Source organism: Colias croceus, chromosome 19 (assembly GCF_905220415.1).
Source record: "Colias croceus chromosome 19, ilColCroc2.1".
In the NCBI taxonomy this organism is placed as follows: domain Eukaryota; kingdom Metazoa; phylum Arthropoda; class Insecta; order Lepidoptera; family Pieridae; genus Colias; species Colias croceus.
Window position 1 is genome coordinate 3,322,401 of NC_059555.1, and position 21,433 is coordinate 3,343,833.

The 21,433-nt window shown below is 32.2% G+C and overlaps 4 protein-coding genes across 5 annotated transcripts in view; 2 read left to right on the forward strand and 2 right to left on the reverse strand.

The window, feature by feature from the left end:
* Positions 1 to 2,973: 2,973 nt before the first annotated feature.
* LOC123700373 (cell cycle checkpoint protein RAD1) lies at positions 2,974 to 5,272 on the reverse strand. Its single transcript, XM_045647574.1, has 6 exons — positions 5,062 to 5,272; positions 4,838 to 4,975; positions 4,384 to 4,487; positions 4,009 to 4,240; positions 3,598 to 3,729; positions 2,974 to 3,237 (listed from the first exon to the last, which is right to left on the reverse strand). The coding sequence occupies exons 1-6, from the start codon at positions 5,152 to 5,154 to the stop codon at positions 3,124 to 3,126; spliced, it is 813 nt and encodes a 270-aa protein (XP_045503530.1). The 5' UTR covers positions 5,155 to 5,272; the 3' UTR covers positions 2,974 to 3,123.
* Positions 5,273 to 7,799: 2,527 nt separating this feature from the next.
* LOC123700125 (Golgi SNAP receptor complex member 1) lies at positions 7,800 to 10,309 on the forward strand. The gene is made up of 6 exons (XM_045647255.1): positions 7,800 to 7,955; positions 8,128 to 8,303; positions 8,681 to 8,770; positions 9,166 to 9,317; positions 9,598 to 9,714; positions 10,084 to 10,309. The coding sequence occupies exons 1-6, from the start codon at positions 7,925 to 7,927 to the stop codon at positions 10,202 to 10,204; spliced, it is 687 nt and encodes a 228-aa protein (XP_045503211.1). The 5' UTR covers positions 7,800 to 7,924; the 3' UTR covers positions 10,205 to 10,309.
* Positions 10,310 to 11,366: 1,057 nt separating this feature from the next.
* On the reverse strand, positions 11,367 to 14,085 carry LOC123700524 (zinc finger protein 260-like). Of its 2 annotated transcripts, none has more exons than XM_045647763.1 (6): positions 13,833 to 14,085; positions 13,591 to 13,755; positions 13,095 to 13,253; positions 12,672 to 12,848; positions 12,286 to 12,345; positions 11,367 to 12,101 (listed from the first exon to the last, which is right to left on the reverse strand). In XM_045647763.1, the coding sequence occupies exons 1-6, from the start codon at positions 13,959 to 13,961 to the stop codon at positions 11,796 to 11,798; spliced, it is 996 nt and encodes a 331-aa protein (XP_045503719.1). In that variant the 5' UTR covers positions 13,962 to 14,085; the 3' UTR covers positions 11,367 to 11,795. The 2 variants fall into 2 exon arrangements, with proteins under 2 accessions (XP_045503719.1, XP_045503718.1); XM_045647762.1 differs by having other exon boundaries at positions 12,672 to 12,863.
* A 2,367-nt stretch (positions 14,086 to 16,452) lies between these two features.
* Positions 16,453 to 21,433, forward strand: part of LOC123700412 (armadillo repeat-containing protein 2) — a 35,343-nt gene continuing 30,362 nt past the window's right edge. Inside the window, exons 1-2 of the mRNA XM_045647621.1 lie at positions 16,453 to 16,513; positions 17,038 to 17,151. Coding sequence (XP_045503577.1) covers positions 17,046 to 17,151 — 106 coding nt within the window. The 5' untranslated portion in view covers positions 16,453 to 16,513; positions 17,038 to 17,045. The remainder of the gene's footprint in view (positions 16,514 to 17,037; positions 17,152 to 21,433) is intronic.

The following is a 21,433-nucleotide window of genomic DNA, read 5'->3' on the forward strand; positions in this document are numbered from 1 at the left end:
ACCTTGATCAGCACACAGTGTTGGTCGCCAGCTTTTGTTTTACGCTGGTCAGGTTTTTGAAGGTAGAAAAAGTCATTAGGACTTTTTTTGGGCAATATAGAGAAGAATTAAAAAAAAGTCTAAAGGGATTATTCTTAAAATTATACACCTTTGTTTAATCCGGTTCATTGGGATCGTCATTATACTAGATTGAAATGCATCTATAAATATTATCATAAACCTAACAGTGTTATTTAGAACAAGTTAGCTCAGCTAGAGGGTATGAATTAAAAATATCGTGTAATTCGTACTTAGTCCACAGAAGTTTCTGACTTCAAAGTAAAAAACCAAGAGGTTCGATCTTCTTCAGAGAAGAAATAAAATCTGTTACAGGGCACTATCGAGTAGAACAATTACCTAATTAATAAGATATGTTAACAATGTAAGTTATATAATATATCTTTAGAACATTAACTTTAAAATATTCAAACAGTCTTAAAATGTAGTTTATGGCAATTATTTCATTAAATTACTGCAGCTTTTTTCCAAGTAGAATTGAGTTAAAATTTTATAAGTAGAGTTGTGTTCAATGTTTGTCCAAGTCATGTGGCTTTATACACAAACGATGTACATATTGTGCAATATTATTTAATTAAGTTTGTCTTATTTATTTATTGGAACGTGTTGTGTATATATTTTATTCAATTTAGATTACTTAGATTCGTTGACCATAAACTGAAAGATGATTAATTTATTCCATGTAGTAAATACCTTGACGGTACAATAGTACATAATCAATAATCGGGTTACGGTTATTTTTTTACAAAGGTTACGTTTTTTATGCTATAATCCGTATTCTGTATGCTAATAGTTAATATACTAGTACAATGAACTGCCAATTTGGGTGCGATGCATTAAAGGGTCGATTTGTTTAAGATAACAGTATATATCTAGTCGCTTTTTAATGTTGCCTTTGTAGCTAAAATACAAAATGTTAGGTTAATTTAGTATTCGCAAAATGTGGGAAAAATTTTACTGGTTAAAGACTAGGAATTTCTCAGTCTACTTTACCATATACACAATTTCCCGCAATTAGAAATAAAGTAGGTCATCATTGGATGTTGTTTCCAGCCTGGGTGTTTGCATATCTATCGAGTATCGTATATATCCAAATGTAGTTTTAATTATCGGCTATCTAGTAAATATATTTTGAGTACATAGTGGTAATTTTGTTATTATTTGTTCAATTATTTTTTCGTTCTTAACAAAACCGTATGTGTTTTATTTAATTTAAATATTTTAGTTTTTTAACTCTATTTATTATCTTTATCGTATATTAGAAAATAAGGTTACGATAATGACGGCAAAAGTTAAACTTTAAATAATGTCTGTTAAAGTTACATTACTATAAATTATATGAAGTGAATGTTGGAATTGACGAAGTAGATGTAAGTAGCTATAAAGTATTTATACCGCGTTGTTTGAATGAAGTGTGTATTAATGTCCCTGCATCCACACGGTGCTATAGATAATAAATACTCGTTAGAATATAACTAACTTGTCAATTGTCAAGTCTTTACTCTATGGTGTACCATAGACCATAATGTTTCATTTTTTTTATACGCGCACAAACAGTATTTTTGTAAGTATTGCCATGCGCCAAATAAGCTCGCATCGTGTGGATGATGTTAAAATGTTGCCTTTGTAATTAAATCTAGTCTAAACTTTATCCGTTGTCATAAATCCTGTTGACGTCATATTTATAAGAATGTAAATAAATGTTTGTAATTTTTCAAGTTTGATTCTGCGCTACGTGAAGGAGCGCTTTTGACTTTACTGAGCGCAGACTCTGAATGTTAATAATTGTCTATAGTCGACATATATTTAAGTGGATATCATAAACAGCAGATATAAAGAAACGATATCAAAGTCCCAAGCTTTATATCAGTACAAATATCATTAATTCTTGTTTGTACAAGATTAATAGTTAAATGCTTCTTGGCAATTTTCGTTTGCTTTCTTGTAAACAAGAAATAAATTTATCAAATACAATATAAAAACTTGCACAAAGTGGACGACACTCAATATAATCCCGCTAAAATATAGTGCTAAAATATAGCCCTGTGTCTCGTCACTGAAAATACGATTTGCTGAAGTTTCAACTAATTTGAAATGAATCTAAATCAGTGTAAATACGTATAATATACCGCGCCAATAAAAAAGAGCATGTGAGCCTCGCACACGTGTCAGAAGTGAAACTTCTTTGGCAAGTTTCAAAGATACTAAAATCGTCACCTAACTCCATGACTTGAAATTCTACACTCAATGCGCCTAAAGAAGTTTCACTTAAAAAATGTGATGAATGTAGCTATTTTATTGTATGCTATTATTTATTATAACGCCGTTTCACAGGCACATTTAGTATTATTTCGGCCTGTTTTTTTCGCTTATTTATTGGCGCGGAATTAGTTAAATATAGCAAAGCCTTGCTAAACATTTGACTGAAACTGCCAAAACGTGGAATTTAAAAGACCGTATCGCATTTAATTTCATGACAATGGCTCAATGTAACCCGTTCATAGTAATGTAACATTCCTTGTTATGTAAGTGTGTATGTAAGTTTGAATAATAAAATATACACATTATATTTTGCACAGATATGTTTATTTATTTACACTGTGTTACTGTGTTTCAGACGCTTTCAAATATAATTGCGCCATTATCAAAGTTTGCATATTAAGCTATTGCATAGCTTCTATCGCGGGCCTTGAGCGCGGGGACCGAATCGAGAAATTCCGTAACGAAAAAACCTCACGCTCCCAGTCCTCACCTCTGTGCCCGTCGGCACTCCGACGGGCACAGAGGTGTGGCTTGAAGGCATAGCATGCAATAGCTTTACCGCGGCAGTCCCCGAGTGCCACACGTCTTATTTTTACTTTGAAATTGAACACTATTTATTTTCCTTTCGATTAACAACACACAGAAACTGAGAAATTGAATTTTTACAATACGAACTTTAATATTGAAGTAAGTTAATTTAAGTTAGCAAAGTTGTTTGCAGCACCATTATTTACAAAAACATTTCTAACGTAAACTTTTCTTAAAAAATAAATTAGCTTAAAACTACACAATTATCACAGAACATCAATCGTCAAGTAAAGGCACGATATAGAATTCAGAGAACATTTGTCTTTGGTCCTCTTTTTCCAACTTTAGTTGCAATAGAAGCAGGCCATTTGAACTACACCGCACTACAACCTGAAAAATAACGGAGAAATTTTTGAAAACCAATGTAATGGGCCAACAAATGATTGTCGATGTTTCCCGCCATTACGGCGATTAGGAATAAGCATGTAGATGCTTATCGATAAAGTCGATCAAAGAAATTTAGGCCCTCTACACTATCTTGAATGCCTCTACTTGCCCTGCGCTGCCCATTGTGAAGAAGGCCCAGAAGTTGTTTAAGTTGACAAAACATGATTATGCTAATGGGCCTTTGGCTATATGCGTAAATTTTATAGATGAGAGTAATCTTACTAGGAACTTCATATCTGAATGATATGTAGCCACAAACTTTCTGTACATCTGAGAAGCAACAATTAGATCAATAAAACAAACCTTAGTAGAAACAGCAAGGGCTTTCATCATAAGTCGTATGTGATGCAGCTGATATTTCAACGTAACAGCATGTTCGCACGTGAAGCTTTGCACCATGTCCGATGACTTAGGCATGTCAATGCAGGAACGGTCCTGTAATATGTGTGTATGTTATAATTTAACTGTTTGAAAAGTTCATAATATTCCGAAGCAGTAACAAAATATGTTGGGAAATAACAATTGTTATAATATTAGAGAGACATAATTATACTATATACATAATAGTATTAGTAGCCGATAGACTAGTTGTTTATATAAGAAGAAGGGTCTAAGAAAAAGACTGCTTATTTTATATAAATAATTTTCTCTATATTATATTCAGAAAAAAAAATCCTATCTATACAAATGAAATTAATAAATAGTTGATCTCACCTGCATACCATAAGTAACAATGCTAACATTTGGATGTTCAGGTGTCAGGTTTAATTCAATGATATCACAGGATCTTTCCAAGTCCGCCAGAAGGCTCAGAAAAGCTGGTGCCTTTAGAACTAATTTGGCCACTTCTTCAGCATTTTCATCTCTCAATTCTAATACAGAATCTGCAGTTTGAGTTGCTATTTCACAGTCAGTCATTACGTTATTGAGCGATTGGGGTTGTAAACTGAAAAAGAAGTAGTATTTATGCAATGAATTATCAAATATTTCAAATTGAAACTGCATGTATGATGAGTTTTCCTTATGATTGTTTGTCAAATTTTGTAATTCTTAAGTTAATAATGAAGATAGTAAGATAAGAAATCTTACACTAGCAGCAATGGAGATCCATCACATCTGTAGTACATTTTTAAACTAGATTCTTCTCCAGAACCAAATATGTTCAAACATTCAGTCAACACTGCTATACTGATCTGAAATTAAGTTTTTATAGAAGCATTATCTTTTAAATCGTTTTTAAAATGCCAATCATTATTGCCTAAGCCCCCAGAATCACAGACACAATAGAAAATCTATTGTGTCGTGGTCTCATTGGGCCGCTCGGTGGTCAATGGGTTATTATGTATTATCTTCAAAAGGTTATATTATAATTTCTTAATAGAATGATTATTGAAGTACTTTTTCAAGGTTAATATTAAACCATCACAATTAAATTTAAGATTTAGACATTAACAATGAAGTCAGTAACTTTAACCATCAAGAGGTTTTTGAGCTGAAAGTTTGTTGAGAAAGGCAAATGTTGACATTGCTACATGTAACATACCTTAAATACAACATCCACATCATCCCGCACATGATATTCAGTGAAGTTATCAGCTGGTACATATGCCGAGGCCTGGACGCACTTGCCTTCTTCCACAGTTAACTTTAGACCCTCTTGCATAGCACAGAATACTGCAGACTGTAATAAAGTTATAATTTTCTTGATAGACATTTGACTGTATTTATATTACAGATAGAGAATATAATAAAGGTTAAAAAACAAACCTCCTGAAATTGAATAGCCTTTAACAAACTGCTCAATGTCTTGCTAGAATCCATCGATGCAGTGAAATAATATTGTGAAGTACCATCATCCATTTTGTTCTTCTATATCAAACATTGATCGTAATAGCATTAAATACTGATCCTGTGTCACTTTATGATCAACAGTCTTTCCCAATATCATTGCAACTCTTGCAGCAAGAACATGTTTGCAAGTTACTTGAGATTTCTGTTCAATGACTTGATGTTTAAATGCCATACAAGGACAGAAATTTATTCTAGGGAAAACTCGATAGCACCTATCGTTTTCCCCCTTAATTTCAATAAGAATTCTTGAATTGGCTGTTGAATATGTTTCTAAGGTAGGATGTTTCTCTAGAACTTCTAATGCTCGCTGTAACACTGGGCCAAAAGCTGAATGTAATGTTAATAAATCCTCATCTGAAACTTTATAAATATACGCTATTCAAAAGCTTAATCAAAACTTTATAAATAAAAAAAAATCTAAACTTCAATACATACATTGCTTTACATGATCTACCTTAATCCTTTCTTCAATGTGCCTTATTATATTTTCAACGACGGAAGGTATTTCAGGAATTCCTTTTAGCATCACAACATTAAAGTTTATATTTTAAATTCATAAATAATTTTGCAAAAACTAAAAATTCAAAACGGCGCTAAATTACGATCTCAAAATTCAAATGTCAATTTCAAGTGTTGCCAGTTGCCACTTGCCACTGTATATTACCACAGTATGTACTAAGTACTTGTACAGAGAAACGGAGGGGAACTGGCGCGGCGAGGGGTCGGGCAACGCGGCCGCGCATCTTAGTTTGCAGTACATAGCGCGGAATTTCACGCGTTCGTATTTTTTGTGTAATAATTTTATTATACTCACATGTTCTCTAATGGCGCGCACAAACTGTTCTGTGTATGGATGTAAATCTACATTGAAATCCTAGAAGTTAGTTAGATAATTTAGATATAGATTATATGTATTTGTATGTATAGAATTTTAATCAAAGCTGTGTATACTGTACAATGGTGTTCTTATTCTTGTCTTTTCAGATTGTACATCCTAATGTGAATGCCTTACTTAAGTAGCCTACTCACGATTCAATTTCAGTAACAATCTGCTGACACAATCTGCAGTGAGCTGACAGATTGTGTCGTGAATAGTATAGTTGAGGGCACGTTGGGGGCGTAACCCAACATGTTGTGTATTGGATCGGCGCGGAAGCAACCCGACAAATTGTCTCAGCAGATTGTATGCGTGTTGAAACGTGAGTATTGTGATTGCTCCAATCTCGGCTCAATCGCGCTGCGCAGTAATCGCAAAATGGCGGTTTTGAGATAAACGCGGGAAAGACATTTTTACATATTTGAGGAAGATGTTTATATTTTATAGCCGTTTATACTTTATAGCCCTTGAAATCTATCAATAAAATTGGAAAAAATACAAGCTTTACAAAGATAATTATCTTATATTTCATAAATTAGTATATCCATTAATAATGCGTATTATTGCGTTGAGGTTTAGCATCAGGCCAGGCATCAACGTGACGTGCACACGTTGTGGCAAGCAATCGCGGAATGAAATTGTATCAGCAGATTGAGGGTTGGATGAATCGTGAGTAGAGAACGCTCAATCGCGACTTCAACAAATTGTGTCAGCAGATTGTGTGTTGTGTTGAACCGTGAGTAGGGCCTTTTAGTTAAATGTTATATTAGACAATTAAGAACATCCAAAAATAAAATGTCCACGTAAATATTTAGCAGTGCAGTATATGTAATTATATATTTATAAACAAATAATTACATCAAATTTAATAATCGCAATAATTTTGAATATACATACAATTTTTCTATGAATAAATGATTTCATAATAATAAATATTATAATCACAATTGTTCTATTTCCCTATTGTTGCAACCCTTGCATATTTTCGTGTGGCACCGTAAGTACCTACGCTGACGGCGCGGGCGGCATCTTGTGATATCAAAGACGTTACCTTACTGTAGGAAATAATATTGTGATACTGTGATATTACATGGATATTACTATAAAAAAATTACCTATTTTAACGTAAAACTTAAACGAATTAAAAAACATTTTAAATGTATGTTTATTTGATAAAAATACCTAAATCCGATTTATTCAATGGGGAATATTCATGTTTTTCTTTTTTGTCTTAAATTAATAGTTTACTATTTTATAACGTAGAAAAAAATATAAATGGGCTTCAAAATACTCTAGATATTTTTAAAAATGAAATTCAAAACTTTTAAAAAATTTAAGCAGTTCAAACGCCGCCATTGTGCGCGCGCTTTGCGTGACGTCACATGACACGTCCAGTGGGTGTTTACCTTAGTGTTTACTATGGAGTAATAAATACAATGTCGTATCAGATGACGTCACATTTCGTTCGAGCTGTGGTGGCGCGTTTTGGAAGTTTGAATTTCGCTCCCTTATTTTGCACTTTTTGAATATTATTTTAGGGGTTTAAATAATAAGTAAATAAAAAAAAATCCTTTTCATTATAATATTACGATAATAAGTATTCGAGAAAAAAATATTTTAGGCCATTTAAAATTTTATGCATATTCCCTATTATTCAAAAACATTTCACAAGTTTTTTATTGAAACAAAATTAAAGAATGTTTCATTTTTGAACGTGATCATCATCCAAATTGCATTGACAGTTGACAGTAATGACTTCTGTGATTGACACTGACGAATGACGACTGGTCAATTGTTTCTTGTGATGAAAGTGATAATATAATATTCACCGCAAGAAAAAATAATAAAGTGCGAGTATTAAACAATCATTGACGATCTATTGCGAAATAGAATATCATCAAAATGAATAATATGTCAAGCTCTTCTTGGGAAGGTATGAACCAATCTTGAAGATTTCCGTACTTTAAACGTTGATAAATAATGGCATAATATGACGTTGCATAGTATTTATTTGGCTTTGCAGTAACATATAATAATAAAGTACCCATGGGAAAACATTTCTCTCAAACATTATTATCAAGGCAAATATCAAAATTATCTTTCAGAGTTAAGAAAACAGGCTCGACTGCTAGAAAATGATATTGACGTGAAGTTAGTTGCCTTTAGCAAGTTAGGGGTAAGCACAGGATCCTCGAGCCTAAATTCGGAAAGTGCACCCTTAATAAACAGCGATGATATGTTTGACACTATGACTATGGAGCTCCAACAACTTCTGAATAAGGTACATACATCTTCAATACTTCTATAAAAACTTTTATATTACTTTCTCTCTTCCCTTGTTGCCAATATTTGATATTGGCAAATATGTCTATGAATATTATCTCTATGTATGTCAATATTATTAAAGTCAAGCTTAACTTCAATTGCAATGGCAATCTAGCAATCTGTAAGTCTGGGAGAAAAACATATACAGCTGTGACCTGAACTAGACTGAATCCTATTATTGTAAAATAATATGTAACAATAAATGAAAATGAAACTAAAAAAATATTCTATAGGAAATATTTTTTTAGTTATTAGAACCATCCAAAAATTTATCATGAAAATCAATCAATTTCTCACAACTATTATTATTATTCTACATGGATGTTTTTGCAGTTATCAGCAATTAATGACAAAATGGCAGACATAGCACCCAGTGGAGCAGCAACAATGCACACATTGAAGAGGCATAGAGAAATTTTATTGGTAAATATATTTATGTTTAAAACTCAATATTGACTTAGCAATAGAACTTGTAGATCAGAAACAAAAAATTTGTTAACAAGTTTTCAGGTAATTTACTATTACTAAAATCTTTACAGTTTTCCTTAATTGATAAGAAAATGTTTATTTTATCAAAAATAAACTGAATTTTTGAGGACAGATGGACATTCTTAAACTTGTGATTGGCCATTCTTAAAATTGTGTATTTTTTTACAAATAAAATTAATGCTTCACATCCAGATACAGGATTAGTCCATATTATTATTGTAACAGTATTATACAGTTTATTTTAGTATGCACTTATATTTAAAAAAAATGATAGTTTCTTATTATTTTTTTTCATAAACTATTACTTTTCGTAACACTAAACATTACAGGACTATCAACAAGAGTTTTCCAAAACGTCAGCGCGCGTGAACGCCCGTCGCGAGAGAGAGGAGTTACTCAGAGGTGGAAGCCCCACTCCCACCACTTCTGCTGGGCTCAGTCGACGGGATCAGTATGCTAAGGAAGCTAATCATTTGCACAGGTATTTTCAAAAGTTACTCTTGTATGTATTTGTATGAAAATATGATTAAAATTAAAACACAATAAATAAATGATTATGACAGTCATATTTGAAAAAAGCATTGTATTGTAAATATGAAAGTTAGCAAATTCTGAAAACTTTTTTAAATGTATGAGATCGATAAGGTTAAGGAAAAAAGTCAATGTTTTTTATTACATTTAAATGAGTAAATAGACAAAAAAACTTGTATAAAATGTGTTTGTCAATATATTTAAATGTTTGTTAACATTATTTATTACAGTTCACACATATTAGTTGATGAGCAGTTAAATATAGCGATGGAGGCGCGGGAGCATCTGACGTCACAGCGGCAAACATTCAAACGGATGCAGACACGTTTTAACGACATTACGAATAGGTAATTGTTACATAATTGTTGTAAGCCGTGTCGTCCGCATAGTCAAATGCATTGAGAGTGATAAAAGCGCCAACTATCGGAATTTTTCAATTTTGAGTGATACAAATAAGCTGACCATGGGAATGAGATGTGTGTTTACTCTGTGAAAATAGTCTATATCTCTTTAACCTCAAGACACAAAAATTGTACCATAGTTACGTGAAAGAAAAACACACATACATGTCTAATTTTCATTGTGAATAATTCAATTTGCATACAAAATAGATTAAAACAGCACACGATGTTTATAGGAGGTATTTTATTAGCATAATTTTTTTTTTTATTTAGTTCATAAATCATATTGCTAACAACTCAATGGATTTGTTGCAGGTTCCCAATGCTGAACAGTTTAATGTTCAGGATAAATGCAAGGAAGCGGAGAGATTCTCTCATCATTGGTGGAGTGGTCGGTGTGTGCACCTTCCTCATGCTGTTATATGCATTCCATTAAAACTAATATCTATTATTATTAAGGAAAAGTAATAAAACCAGTATGTATCATAAAAATAATTTATTGTAAAAAACCATTTGTTTCGACTTTAATATTAACATAGTTTATGCAGTAATGTAAAAACTTTATTTTACATTGAGATTCTATAAAATACATAATAACTCTTTAACATATTTAAACATGTATTTTTGATGGGTTGTATAAAAATTAAAAATGTAGAAAATATTTACAAGCTAAGAAAGGTTTTATAAAGAATTACCAAAATATTATGTAAAGTGACTAAAAATAATAATTAAAGAATAATATGATAGAGCAATAAATTTGATTGTGATTTTTATTTAGATTACATCTTGCATTGTTTTATAGATATTAAAAATTGTAAGTTATATAGGGTGTCCCATTGCTCTACTAAGCTCAAAGGAGGTTATAGTTTTGTATACGCTAATTACGTAAAAAATACTTATAAAATTCCAGACGCATTTTTTTTTCAAATAGATGAATTCTTAAAACTCTATGTGTACACCAATAACAAGCAACCCGCCTAACTTTGCCACCAGCACGTGAGCTATCGTTTAAGATTTTGTTTTCATAGACAAAATGGTCACATTAGAGAAGCGATATATTAGCAAAAAATTTTTGATGTAATTTTGTTGTATAAGTATTTTTTACGTGATTAGTGTATGCAAAACTACAAGTCCCTTTGCGCTAGTATACCAATAGTGGGACACCCTGTACAAAAAAAGAGCGTGTGCCGAGCACACGTGTCAGAAGAGAAACTTCTTTGACAAAATTCAAAGATACCAAAATCGTCGCCTTATTCCATAATGTGAATTGTGACGGTATTGCCATGACGCGACCTTGAAATTTTACTCCCAACGCGCCTAAATAAGTTTCTCTTCAAAAACTTTGTGTAGCTGATATTACACACATTTTGTAATACGTAATCATATTTAAGAGAAATATCAATTTGGTAACTAGTTTTTAGAATAATAATTTGAAAGCATTTAATAATCAATAGTAGACATTTGTTTTCTGTTAAATTGTATCAGTAAATATAAGCATTTTTTTGTAATCCATTGTTAAAATTAAAATTGTTACAATCAAAATGTATTTATATACGTTATAAAAAATGTAAATACTAATGTTAATTGGGAAATAAATGTTACTTATATTGATTTTTTATTTCTGTGTTACACATACATTTTTATATACGTAGTATGTATCATAGGCACTACACAAAAACATACTAAAATAACATGTTTTCCTCATTCTAAATCCTATTGTATTTATGTTTCTATTGTATGTAATATTAATTAATTAATATTAATTAATTACATTAAAAAGATTATGTACATTTATGTTCTTTAGATATATTCCTATTGCGTAAAAACTTACAGGCTGCATTTCCACCACATATGTGCGAGGATGTGTAGCAAGGGATGTGTTTGTAAATAACAAATCATATTGCTTTGAACGCTAAATGCTTCAAAGTTTAAATATAAATGAGGAGATATAATTGGTTATTTACAAACACATTCTCGCAAATTATTGATGGAAAAGCACCCTAAATATGTTCACGTAAATAATATAATCAACCTATCACTTGAAAGATTGATGCTTCAACACTACCTTCACCAAATGGTGCTGATATTTCTACCTTACACACTTTATGAACAGTTTCCAAATGAGTTTTCAAAGTGCCACCTTGAGCAAACTGCTTCTTGCATATACAGCACATGTATGGTTTTTCACCTGTGTGTGTTCTGATGTGTTTTTGTAGGTCTCCTTTTGTTGCAAACTTCTTTCCACAGTCCTTTATAGTGCATTCGTGTGTTTTATTATGTAGACGATCGTGTAGGTACAGCTTTTTTCGTGTTAGGAACGTTTTACCACATGTCTGTGAAAAAATGGTAAATATTATTATAAATGAGTTAATAGTTGTCTAATTTAAATTACCTATTTATAAAATTATTGATAATAATATAGTCTCATAAAATTTGTTCATTATCATAATATATGGGCATGTCAAATTTAATAATTATTTGGGAACAAAATTTCCAAAAAATATTTTATATACTTACTTTGCACTCAAGTGGGTCGTCTTCCTCAGATTCTTTCGATACTTTTGGAGATTTGGATTCCTGTTATAATTATTCAATAAATTATCTTTTTATAACTTATAGGTATTAATTTAATCTAATATATAAAAATCAATGCCACTTTTCGTTGTAATTCCATAACTCGAGAACGGCTGAACCGATTTCGATAATTCTTTTTTTATTATATTCCTTGAAGTACGAGGATGGTTCTTATGTAGAGAAAACGTAAACATGTACCACGGGCGAAGCCGGGGCGGACCGCTAGTAATATCATATTTTATTAGAGTCAAATTTTGCCGTCTTATTCCTAATTTGGTCGAAAACTTTTGTTGTTTTTACATATCATAACTCTGTATGTAGTTACCTACTTGTACTGTTTTTGGTGGTAGCGTGCTATTTCTTCTCATTTCCTTGTATTGTAGGTTGCTATCTCTTCTGAATTTGTTGAATTCTTCTTCGTAGTGATGGAGATGTTTTTTTCTATGTGAATTGAGATATTGATTGTTTGATTTTGCATCTGTTATTTGTTCCACACCACCAATATTCTGAATATATAAGTTCTGTTCACAATATTGCTTAATTTTTAGTAAATATAAATTTATAAAGACTATAAAAAATTTGATCACGAGGCGGGACGATCGAATTTTTTCTATTCTTTATAAATTTATATTTATAAAGCATTTGAATGCCATAAAAACCAAAAAATATAATTTTTAGTAGTTAAAATAATTTTATTACTAAAGTGTCCCCAAGAATATTCACTTAAAAATGTCGTCAAATATAATGCTCACCTTATTTTCAAATAAATCTGATCTAACTCTGATTATTTTGGATGGTGGTTCATTTGATTGCTGCTCTAAACGGACATTGTTATAATCCTTAGTTTCATCATCTTTTTTAACTTTCTTCAAGCATACATTTCCTTCAGTACTAGTGGTTTCAGCAGAATTCTTTAAAAAATTACAATATAATTCAATAAAATAATTACGTAAAGGAGTGGAATAAAGGTACAAAGTTAGAGAACATAACTAACTTTAAAACTCCAGGTTTAATTTCTTAATTGGTGAAAAATGTAAAGGATATGCAATCCTACATATCTCTATATATAAAAATGAATCCCAAAATGTGTTGGTAAGCGCATAACTTGAGAACGGCTGAACCAATTTCGTTAATTCTTTTTTTATTATATTCCTTGAAGTATGAGGATGGTTCTTATGTAGAGAAAACGTAAATATGTACCACGGGCGAAGCCGGGGCGGACTGCTAGTATATAATAAAAATATATACCTCTTTTTGTTGTGGCGATATATTTTCAAGATAATTTATAGTGTTGAGTAGAGCTTTTAAATGTTTGTCATTAGCTGCTGCTGTTAACCGAAGACGATGAGCTCTATTAACAATATCAAAGCAAGTTTTGCACACTGTTTTCGGTAGTTTATCTGTTTGTTCAACCTGTGAAAATTTCATAAATTTTAAATTTTGTTTTGTGTAGCTAAACAATTTATTATTTTTAAATTATGAGATATGACCTCGACCCCTGTACACGACTGAATATTTTGCGGTAAGAGATAAGTCTTGAAAATATCAACACATCCTGGTCCTTCCAGGCAAAGTCTGCATAAATCTTCTAACTTGCTCATTTGGGTATTGTCTGTCATTTTTTACTGGCCAGGTTAATTTAATATTAAAGATTAAAATGTATTACTAAAATTTAGTCATTATTTATAAAAAAAATCTTTTGTTTGTAAACACAACAACGAACTCATCACCACAGCTCATCACCAAAATAATGTTTGCTCGTACTCGTAAGACGAGTATATATCACCAAAATAAAATTGGTTAACCACGATGACATATTGACAAATGACAAGTGACAACTGTTTCTGACCACAGATTAAGTAAATAAAGACTACTTACTCAGAGCATAGTTTTATTGCTCTGAGACTACTTAATTCAAAACTGTCAATTGAACACAAAAATGAATTATTGTGATGAATATGAGGATGAATATAACTATAACAGACATCAATAGGAAAATTGAATATTGGAAAATGCCTAAAACGCATAAACAATTAAATTAATTTTTATCAAAAAAAATTCATGATAATCAGTTTAATATTTCCGAAGAATATCCTCTAGAAACACACAAACATTGAGTTAGATTCTTTCTTTACATATTATTAGCACACCATAAATGAGTTTTTATAATTGTTTTTCATTATTTTGTCAAAATTGATACTTGTCGTTTCATACATCATACAGTACCTAAGTCTTTCAAAAAGAGTCCGTAAAAATTATATTGAGTTGAATTGAGGAAAAAGAGAACTTTTTCATTGATTACAGTAAATATTAATAAATTTAACTATATCAACATGGGATGCCTTTAAACTGTTAAGGTATTTAATCTGGTCATTTTATTGATAGATCTAATGAAGAAAAAATATGCAGATTTTTACTTTGTCAGAAAACTAAAGTTCCTTCCTTCACGTTCTTTTTAACCGACTTCCAATAACAAATAGGAGGGAGCTCCATGTTCGGCTGTAGCTGTATGTATTTTTTATGTACCTACTAGCGGTCCGCCCCGGCTTCGCCCGTGGTACCTACTTACATGTTTAAACTATCCTATCTCTCAAGTTGGATCGAACTGCACATGGTGTGTGAATTTTATTATAATCGGTTAAGTGGTTTAGGAGTCCATTGAGGACAAACATTGTGACGCGAGATTTATATATATATTAGATGTGAAACATGTACCAACTACTGAACAGCTTTACATTCTAGATTAAGTTTTTTACTTTCAGTACCCATTCATCTTTGTCTTTTCGGAAGTCTTCATTATTATTAATTTTATTATTTTCTGTGTGTATTGTTGTTGTTATATTTTTTTACGCCGTAGTAGTTAATATACCCACTTAATAATAATAATAATCTGAAGCTAAACAAACAAGCTGTTTGTTTATTTGCACGCGCTAATCCTAGAAATAGGATTTGAAAAGTCAATTTATTGAATAAAGCTAATAAAATTAAGTAACAGGAAATTAAATAAGTACTTAGTTAAAGACACAAAAAAAAATGAATACCAAAACAGTAAAGCTCAAAAGGACAATAAATCAAATAAAACAAAGACTCAGGGCTACGTTCAAATAACAAATATTGCCTTGATTCACTAATTACGTGTCAGGAATGTTTGAAAATAGTATCCACGGCAACAAGGCATATAAACTAGAGCACCCGAGGAAAAATCGATTTGAACCTTATCATTGCACTCAAGACTCTTATGATAAATTATTAACAATTTATAAATATATATCTATACATATAATAGGTAAATCTGTAGAAGGGTCAATTCTGTACATTGAAAATATTGAAAAAATAACTAGCAGGGGGTGTTACTGGATCGATACCAAACCCAAATATGTGATTAAAAAAATTTTTGTCTGTCTGTCTGTCTGTCTGTCTGTCTGTCTGTCTGTATGTGAAGACATCACGTGAAAACTACCGGTTCGATTTCGATGAAACTTGGTATAATTATACCTTATTATCCTGGGCGTAAAATAGGATACTTTTTATCCTGGAAAAATACGTAGAAAAAAAATAAATCTCAATTTTTCAGTTATCCATAGACGTTGTTCTGTAGTAGGTACCGCGAACACACGTTGCGTATTATTATAGACCTAGCCGTATTTGGGTCCAATAGATATTTATAAGATGTCATTGTCCGAGTTACTCAAAATGGAGAAATCCAGAAACCATCCACGCAAAGACCGACATCCGCGCGGACGGAGTCGCGGGCGGAAGCTAGTTTATTAATATAATTTCATTTAGATTCAAACTTACCCCTGAAAAGAAAACCTAAATATGTATGGAATGTATGTATGGATCGAATATTTAAAAACCGTTACAAGAATGACGCGTAATTTAAAATTGTGAAAAAAATAAAAATTATAATTGATTAAAAATTAGATATTGTAATAAGTAGGGTATAACTTAAACTAAACTTGTGAAATTAATTTCACATCAAAACGTTTAGGGTGAAGTTAACAAAAGAAAATTAAGTTATAGGAATAAAAAAAGTCCAGACTTCAGTATACCGTGAAACGTGTGTCGCATCGCCCGCTTCAGACACTATATAAATAGGTAGTTACAAGTTAGAAACTATCGCAAAATGTGTAACACAAAATTTTAAAGTTTTTGTCCTGAATAAACTCAGGTACCTATTAATTGATCTTTTTATTAGCAATACGTAAAGTAGAGTACTTAGTATCGAAATTATTCTATGCAAATTATGTAGTTATGTAGGTATTCGGTTTTGTTTGTAAATTATTACACTCAAATGATTTTTTTTAATACTTTTTACAAGATATACATGGTTTCCTTTGCCACTTTCCTAAAAAATTCCTAAAAGAAGTTTTTGTTCTTTATTCAAAAATTCACATCAGTAAAAATTTCGTGGGGTTCCTTATTAAAATATCACGAGAATATTTTTAATTAAATACAATATGTTGCAGATTTATAAGCCCGTTCATAATAATATCTTATTTATTTCATTCATACTTTTTCCTTGCAATCATCAGTTTACAGTTAGGTAAATAATAATTAATGCTTGGTACCAATAAAATCAAAAGTTTGTTTGACATTAAAGAGGATTGAACATGGGGAATTTTATGGGTAAATGTGGGTAAATTAAACCAATCGAAACCTATATTATTATGATTTTGAAAATTTCACTAAAAGGTTGTAAAATGGAGCGCGGTACAAGGCGGGGGCAAGGGGCACCGTTCTACGTGCCCCCTCGACGGAAGACATCCGCTGAGATCATAAGCGAAGCCCGAGCTGCTATCAGTGGAGGTAAAATTTTGTAGTAAAATTTTTGTCACTTTTATCAGTTTTTGGTAGGGGCACAGGCCTAGTTATACTATAATTACGTTGAGGGATAACTGGATAAGTTATGGGTTTGCGTGCTAAAGTTATGAAATTTGTAGGATCATAGTTGTGTCGCGCCGTTTTGCCCGTGGAAAAGGAAGTAAGTACCTATGACTAGAGCTTATGTGTTATTCTGATAAATAAGCTACATCATCGTTAAGTATCATTTGAATCTGTTCACTGTGCAGTGATTTTCGCGTGAAAGGGTAAAAGCATGCATTCATATTTCATACTTTCTTGCAAACGTTGTTAGGTAGGTATAATACAAAAAAAAAAACCTACCTTATAAAAATTCTGTGTTATAAAATATTTACGTTAAGTATTAACGTAAATATGTACCTATTTTATAACAGAATTCCTAGCATTTACTTTTAATTGTTTGAAAATGAGAAAAAAATATAAGAAATTTAGGATACATTTTTTTATCCTATAATTTAGGGTTTATGATCTAGACACGCGGCAGCGTGTCAAGCCGAGTTCAAGCGAAGAGAACTGGCGAGCAGCAGCCGTGTGTATATTTACACGAACCATTTCGAGCCACTTTTCACCCCCTTATAACTCGAAAACTATTTAAGTTATATAAACCAAATTTGGTACATATCAAGAGGACCTCAAGATAAACAAGAACCTTAAATTTCATAAATACAGATTAAACAGTTGCGTAGATATTAATATCCAAAAATCGCAATTTTTAAGACTGACTGACTTATAGACATATACAAAACCTAACCTACTTCCAGATGACCTAGAAAGTTCAAATTTTGTAATCCACTAGGTAATAGTGAGTGTACAAAGGAAAAAATCAGAAAATACTGAATTTATTTGTATTTAATTTTTTTTTCAATGACATAAATTTTGTTTGTATGGAAAAATGGAAAAGTTTAAAAAAAAAGAAAATAGTATATTCACCTTACTAGTCTTAAAAAATAGATCAAAACTAATCAGTGGCTGAAAAAAATTTTGAAATCCATCAATAAATGACTGAGATATAGATTATTGAAGTTTACATATTTTAGGACGAAACATCTGTAGATTCGAAGCGTCTCTGACATCACACTCACTCGCGCTAGTATCGCTAGGGCGGATTACTTCGATTGCATGATTTCTTTATTCAAAACTGTTATTATACGTAAAATAAAAGAAAATTTTAATAAAAATATTGCCTTTATTGCACATACAGTTAAAAATAATATATAATTTTACATATTCACATTTATTTATTCTTTCTTTATGAGTGTTTAGTTTAGTTTTAATTTCAGTGTAAATAAATAAATAAATAAATAAAATCATCATTTTGCTTTAAACATGGTATTCAATGGTGATACAATTATATCAATAAAGCACAAACATGTTTAGCCAATACAAGCATGCAAAAATAATTACCATAAATGGTGTAAACTGTAATGGAAGAAGGCTTCGTCGAAGGTCGAAATGATTTAATTTGCGTAATATTAATATGAGTGAAACATCTTTAGGCGCGTTCAGAGTAAAATTTCAAGATCGCGTCATGGCAATACCGTAACGTCATGGAGTAAGGCGACGATTCTTCTACAACGATCTTTGCATCTTGGTAATAGTGTGTGTACAAATTCACGCTGGATGTTTAGAAAATCATGTAATCTTTTAAACAGAAAACGAGTTTAAAAAATTGCAGATAATGACGGGGCAATGTGCGCTGACATTCATAACATACAAGAAAATATAGAAAATAATACTAAACAAACCATACAGAGAAACCGCAAGAAAAAATAAAAAAAAATCGTATATAAAAAGTATTATATTCATAAAGTAAATCAAATTTGCAGAGTAATTTTCTGTACAAAAAGTAATGATATCCCATCAAAAACATAAATGTAAAATTTCGAGCCGAGTTCAATCGTTGACTTAATTTGCCAAAAAAAGAAATGAGATCTAAATGTGTGCCAAGTTCTGCAGACAGTCCAGAAATTTATTTACAAAGATGTATTAAGTTCTTAGGTTGACTGAAAACTCAATTGTTTTATTTTCCCTTGGAGAACAATGTTTATTCCAAAATATAACTTTTTTACACACTGTTTATATTTTGTGAGGTTCTAAAAACTAGCCTCATCAAATTATGGGGTTCAATAGGTCATTAGTTGTTTGCTTTGTGAAAATAATTATATTATTCAAATTAAAAAAGTTATATTTTGGAATAAACATTGTTCTCTAAGGGAAAATAAAACAATTGAGTTTTCAGTCAACCTAAGAACTTAATACATCTTTGTAAATAAATTTCTGGACTGTCTGCAGAACTTGGCACACATTTAGATCTCATTTCTTTTTTTGGCAAATTAAGTCAACGATTGAACTCGGCTCCAAATTTTACATTTATGTTTTTGATGGGATTTCCATTACATGGTTCCTTTGTAGTTCATAAATATCAGAGATTCTTTTATTCACGCGACACAACACATTTCGCCGTGCAATCAGTAATCTAACGCGGTCGGGTCACGCTACCTCAATTCTGCTTTTACTCGTATTTATTTATTTACTAGCTTCCGCCCGCGACTCCGTCCGCGCGGATATCGGTCTTCGCGTGGATGGTTTATTTCTTCATTTTGAGTAACTCTGACAATGATATCTTATAAATATATATTGGACCCAAATACGGCTAGGCCTATAATAATACGCAACGTGTGTTCGCGGTTCTACAGAACAACGTCTATGGATAAAACTGAAAAGATTAATTTTTTTCTACGTATTTTATTTAAAAAGTATCCTATTATACGCCCAGGATAATAAGGTATAATTATACCAAGTTTCATCGAAATCGAACCGTTAGTTTTCACGTGATGCAGACAGACAGACAGACAGACAGACAGACAAAAAATTTTTTAAACACATATTTGGGTTTGGTATCGATCCAGTAACACCCCCTGGTATTTATTTTTTCAATATTTTCAACTTATTTTCAATGTACAGAATTGACCCTTCTACAGATTTATTATAATAACTAGCTGGTGCGTTGTGCGCGGGCTGCAAGCAGCCCGCGAGCCCCTTTTGCCCCTGGGTTGAAGCAATAGGGCAGTCATTAGAAAATGTGTTAGAATTCCCAGTCCATTTGTAATTTTCCGCTAACAGCGATTCTACAGTCAGTCGGTAATGCTTATAAATTCCCCATTCAAATATTTTCCACTCCGGGGGGCTGTCCACCTTCGAGGGAGCGTAGTGCGCGGGCTGCAAGCAGCCCGCGACCCCCTTTTGCCCCTGGGTTGAGCAATAGGGCAGTCATTAGAAAATGTGTTAAAATTCCCAGTCCATTTGTAATTTTCTGCTAACAGCGATTCCACAGTCAATCGGAAGTGCTTATAAATTCCCAATTCAAATATTTTCTATTCTGGAATGCTGTCGACCTTCGAAGGTGCGTTGTGCGCGGGCTGCAAGCAGCCCGCGAGCCCCTTTTGCCCCTGAGTTGAAGCAATAGGGCAGTCATTAGAAAATGTGTTAAAATTCCCAGTCCATTTGTAATTTTCTGCTAACAGCGATTCCACAGTCAATCGGAAGTGCTTATAAATTCCCAATTCAAATATTTTCTATTCTGGAATGCTGTCGACCTTCGAAGGTGCGTGGTGCGCGAGCTGCAAGCAGCTCGCGGCTCATCCCAGGGCAGAAATCTTCAGTCATTTGAAAATGCATTCGAATTTCCTTTCCATTTGTAACATCTGCTAACAGCGATTCTACAGTCAGTCGAAACTGCTTATAAATTACTTATTCAAATATTGTTAAAATTTTGAAACGTCTTATCGATAGCGGGCAGTGACTTTTCATAATAAACTGTTCAAGAGTTAACCTAACACGCTCGTCGCTTCGCTCCTCGCTACCTATTTGAATATTTAGGCCGGCCGCTGCCGCGACTCGCTCGCTTAGCTCGCTTGGCTCGTGCGATAGGTAGTTCAAAAGTTAACCTAACACGCTCGTCGCTTCGCTCCTCGCTACCTATTTGAATATTTAGGCCGGCTGCTGTCGTGACTCGCTCGCTTCGCTCGCATGGCTCGTGTGGTAGTTCAAAAGTTAACCTTACGCGCTCGTCGCTTCGCTCCTCGCTACCTAAACTGCTTATAAATTACTTATTCAAATATTGTTAAATTTTTGAAATGTCTTATCGATAGCGGGCAGTGACTTTTCATAATAAACTGTTCAAGAGTTAACCTAACACGCTCGTCGCTTCGCTCCTCGCTACCTATGT